The sequence below is a fragment of the Lipotes vexillifer genome, unplaced genomic scaffold (assembly GCF_000442215.2).
Source record: "Lipotes vexillifer unplaced genomic scaffold, Lipotes_vexillifer_v1.1 scaffold743, whole genome shotgun sequence".
Taxonomy (NCBI): domain Eukaryota; kingdom Metazoa; phylum Chordata; class Mammalia; order Artiodactyla; family Lipotidae; genus Lipotes; species Lipotes vexillifer.
Window position 1 is genome coordinate 1,073,795 of NW_006779070.1, and position 4,134 is coordinate 1,077,928.

Consider the following 4,134-nt stretch of genomic DNA (forward strand, 5'->3'; position numbering starts at 1 on the left):
ACCTGGGCCCTGGGACCAGAGCCGCCAGGAAGGTGGTCGGTGCAGCAATAGGCTCTTGGCTGGGGCTTTCAACTGGAAGTGGAAAATTCCCCCGAACTTTCAGCTCCTGCTCTTGCACAAAGCACGGGTGTCTGGTTGTCCTGACCGGGCCCGAAGAAAGGGGCCAAGTCACACAGACGTGAGCTGGGAGGGGACACTTCCCTCTCCTCTATGCCCCCCTCCTTCTTCAGAGAGAGTTCTAGGATGCAAGGGCCCCTGTGGACTCTGGGGCAAGTGGTTAAAGGTGGCAGGAACCTTGGGAATAAAGAGGGAACTCACTTCGGGGGCTTGAGTCCAGGTACAGGAGGAAGAGGCTGAGAGTTGGCTAGAGACACACGTGGAGGAAGGGCTGAAAGGAGATCTCTGAGCGGAGGGCCCCTTCCCCAGCTACAACCTCAGTGTTCCTCTCCCCATGCCTCCACCACCCAGGGGACCAGGTTCCCGTCTCCTCTCAAGGTCTAAGGGGCAGCTGGCAAGGACAAGGAAGGGGCCCTGCCAGAAGCCCAGCTTCACTTCCACCAACCTCTCTTCCTTACAGGTAAGGAGACTGCAGGTTGTCTAAACTTCCGTCTGGGCTCCAGGCTCAGCCCCAGCCAGAATGGCCAGTGAGGGCTCCTTGCCCTCTAGGAAGGCGACAATGCCCTGCTTTTAGCTCCATAGGGTCAGCTGCAGGGGTGTGCAGCCTACCCCGTCCTGAGTGTCCAGCTGGGCACCGGCCTTGACCAGCACTCTGAGGATGGCCATGTTGCCCTTGAGGGCGGCCAGGTGGGCAGGCGTCCAGCCCACCTTGTTGCGGGCATGGACATCTGCATGGTGCTCCAGGAGGTTGATGACGCTCAAGAAGGCCCCCCTCTGGACTGCCAGGTGGAGGGGCGTCCAGCCTGACTGCTCGGGAGCATTGGGGTTAGCCCCACACTGCAGCAGTGTGGACACCACCACCTCTGCCCCATGACGGGCAGCCAGGTGCAGGGGGGTCCAGTTCATGCCTCCGGGAGCCCCCACGTCTGCGCGGCTCTCAGCCAGCAGGTGGATGATCTCCAGGTGGCCCTTGTAGGCTGCTAGATGCAGGGGCGTCCAGCCCTGGTGGGTCGGCAGCTCGAGGTTGGCGCCGTACCTGAGCAGCATCTTGCCAATAAGGCACTTGCCCCTGGCAGTGGCGATGTGCAGTGGGCTGTAGCCTCTCTGGTCAAGGGCATCAGTGGCCGCCCCACTCTTTAAGAGGTGTTGGATGGCCCTCACTTTGCCTCGCTCCACCGCCAGGTGCAGTGGTGTCCTCAGGTTTCTCTGCCGAGCATCCAACTTGGCCCCCTGGGCTGTTAGCAGCTTGACCAGGCTGACATGGCCAAAGTAGGCGGCCACGTGGAGGGGGGTCTTGCCCTCAGTCTCCTGCAGGTTGGGGTCAGCTTGACGGGAGACCAGAAGCCGTGCCACATTCTCAAAGTTGTTCTGTACAGCCAGGTGGAGCGGGGTCCACCCCCCATGCTCCTGGGCATCCACACGGGCCCCGTGGTCCAGGAGGAGGCGGGCAGTGCGGTCGTCCCCATTCTGGGCTGCGAAGTGCAGCGGGGCCCAGCCGTCCTCATCCACCAGGTTGGCGTCGGCACCATGCTTCAGGAGCAGGGCACAGAGGCCGGGGTGCTGGTCCTGGGTGGCGACGAGGAGGGGAGTGTAGCCGCAGGCTGCCTGGCAGTCCACGTCGACCTCCTGGGCCAGCAGAAGCCTCACCCGCTCCAGGCGGCCCTGAGCCACCAGGAAGTGGAGGGCAGTGTCCTTGTTCTCACGGATGCGCAGCTGCTCATCGCTCAGGACCAGGCTCTCGCTGTCTGAGAAAGGCAGGACCCGCTTCAAGTAGTCTCCTGAGTCTCCTGGGAGGAAGGTGAGATTGAGAAGAGGACCTCTGACCTGTCCAGAGGTCATCTCGGCCATCCCCCTGCCTCCTGGAAGTACCAGCCAGGAACGAAGACATAGGAGTGAGGGCAGCGTCTTTCCCGGCATCCCGGATCTCTATGCGGGCTCCACTGCCCTAGAGAACTGACTCTGGCAGTTCTTCCCGTAAGGATGAGGCAGAAAGAGGCCGGGGTGCAAATCCTGACTCTACCTCTTGGCATCACGTGCTCTCTGCCTCTTTGAGTTTCCAGCTCCTGATCCGTTAAGGGGACACGAACAATGCCCAACCTCATGCTACCACTGGGAGGACAAATCATATCATGTAGGTAAGAACTCCCCCAGCAGCGCTTGGCACAAAGTAAATAGATGCAAATTGGAGATAAATTTGCAGCTGAGCTCTGAGATCTGAACTCCTCCTGAGCCATTAAGGACCCACTTCCTCCTGCTCTACCCAGTGGTGTATTAGAATTAAAAGCAACAATTTCCAAAACACAAAAAACAAACAAATGAAAATCACTGCTCAGCCCAAACCCCCAGAGATTCTGATTAAATTATTCTCGGGTGGCTCAGGCATCGTATAATTTTTCATTCCGCAAGTCCTTCTAATATGCAGCCGGAACTGAAAACCAGTGCTCCTCCCCGGCCAGGAAGGGAGGCGTCCGGCCTCAAAAGGACACAGCCTTGAAGGGGAAGCAGAGCCAGGCCCCCGGGGTCATGTGCATTTCTGGAGCACAGGGCCGGGTGCCAGGAAAGGGAACACGGACTCCTGAACTGTGGCAGGCCTTGCGGGGGGAGGGTGGGCCAGGGAGGATGGGGACAGGATAGGGTTTGAGTTCACTTTCTCCTCTGCTGTGGGTTCTCTGGTTCCTGCTGCGCACTCTGGACTCACCGCTGTCTGTTAGCTCCTGGCTGATGTCCTCACTGAGCTGGGGAGGGGGAACCAGAAGACACGGGGCGGATCAGATGATCGGGGCAGTTCTGGCCTATGCTGGCCCCCATTCCTCCCTTCACCTGTCAGGACTCACATTCCACCCCCTCCTGTCTCATCCCTGCCACCAGCTGTGTCTAGGGGAAATCCCCGAGCAGAGGAGGCCCTGCCAGAAAGAGGTGGCCCAGGGCCTTGACTTCCCCTTGGGCCACAGGGAAGGTAGGGCGGCCCTGTGGGTTCAGCCAGGAGCCCCACAGAAGCCCACAGCTGGTTCCCAGGTGAGGGAAAGGACAGCAGAGCCGGGATGACGCTGACCCGTAGGGTGTGAGAGCCTGGGAGAGCCGAGGTCTCCCTCTGCAGGACAGGCTCTGTTTAACGTTACACATGTGAGGGATGGCACGTCCTTCTCAGAGGCTCTGAGCCACGGCTACCACCAGCCCTTAGAGCATCTTCGAGCAAGTTAAGAAAAGGTGTCCCCGAGTGGCTGCCTGGCTTGGCCAGCAGAGCGTGCACTGGCTCCGGTCCCATCCTGCCCCTCAGCCAGGCAGCCACGTGAGGAGGGACCTGTGCGCGCATCCTCAGTGCCTGCCGGAGACCAGGCCCGCCCCACACGCACTCACCTCCCGGGGCCGGCGCAGACGCGCTGTGCAGGACACCTTCCTGGCCAGGGCCTCGCTCTCTGGGTCAGCCATAGGACTCTGGAGCAGGGACAGCAGCATGTCTGTCTCTACTGTGATGTCTGCTCCAAAAAAAGCAAAAGAAAGTGACAGCCCGGCCTGCAGTTCTTCCCCATTTTAAATACCCTAATATGTCCCATGTCCCCCCTCCCAAAACCCACCCTTGGGCTCAGGGGCATCCACACATGCGCACCGGAAGGCAGGCAAGCTAGGGTCCCGCCTTGGCTCAGTGGGGCCACTTTTGGCAAGTCCCTGGCCCTTTTGGAGGGTCAGACCTGTTCCATTAAAGCAAGGGGGCAGGACTAGGCGATCACTAAGATGCTCATGCTTACACACATGCATACATTTGCATAGTTCCTAAAGGAGTGGATGACCGCAAGATCCATCATGCCTGTGATCTCATGGTCTGGGAACATTTTACAAATGAGGACACTGCAGCCTGAGCGGACACAGGCTAACTGGAGCCTCAGAAGCAACAGAGCCGGGCCCAGATGGCTTCCAGCAATGAAGGTTTTCTATTCTACCTCCCATAGGGTTACACATTAACCCAAAGAGACCAGACCGCAGTCCTCCGCTGCCACTGGCCCTCTGCCATCCAACCCC

The 4,134-nt window shown here is 59.6% G+C and overlaps 1 protein-coding gene across 1 annotated transcript in view; it reads right to left on the reverse strand.

The window, feature by feature from the left end:
- Positions 1-597: 597 nt before the first annotated feature.
- The window catches only part of ANKK1 (ankyrin repeat and kinase domain containing 1), a 12,992-nt gene continuing 9,455 nt past the window's right edge, over positions 598-4,134 (reverse strand). The window contains 3 exon segments of the mRNA XM_007452213.1: positions 598-1,901; positions 2,816-2,852; positions 3,475-3,593. Coding sequence (XP_007452275.1) covers positions 598-1,901; positions 2,816-2,852; positions 3,475-3,593 — 1,460 coding nt within the window.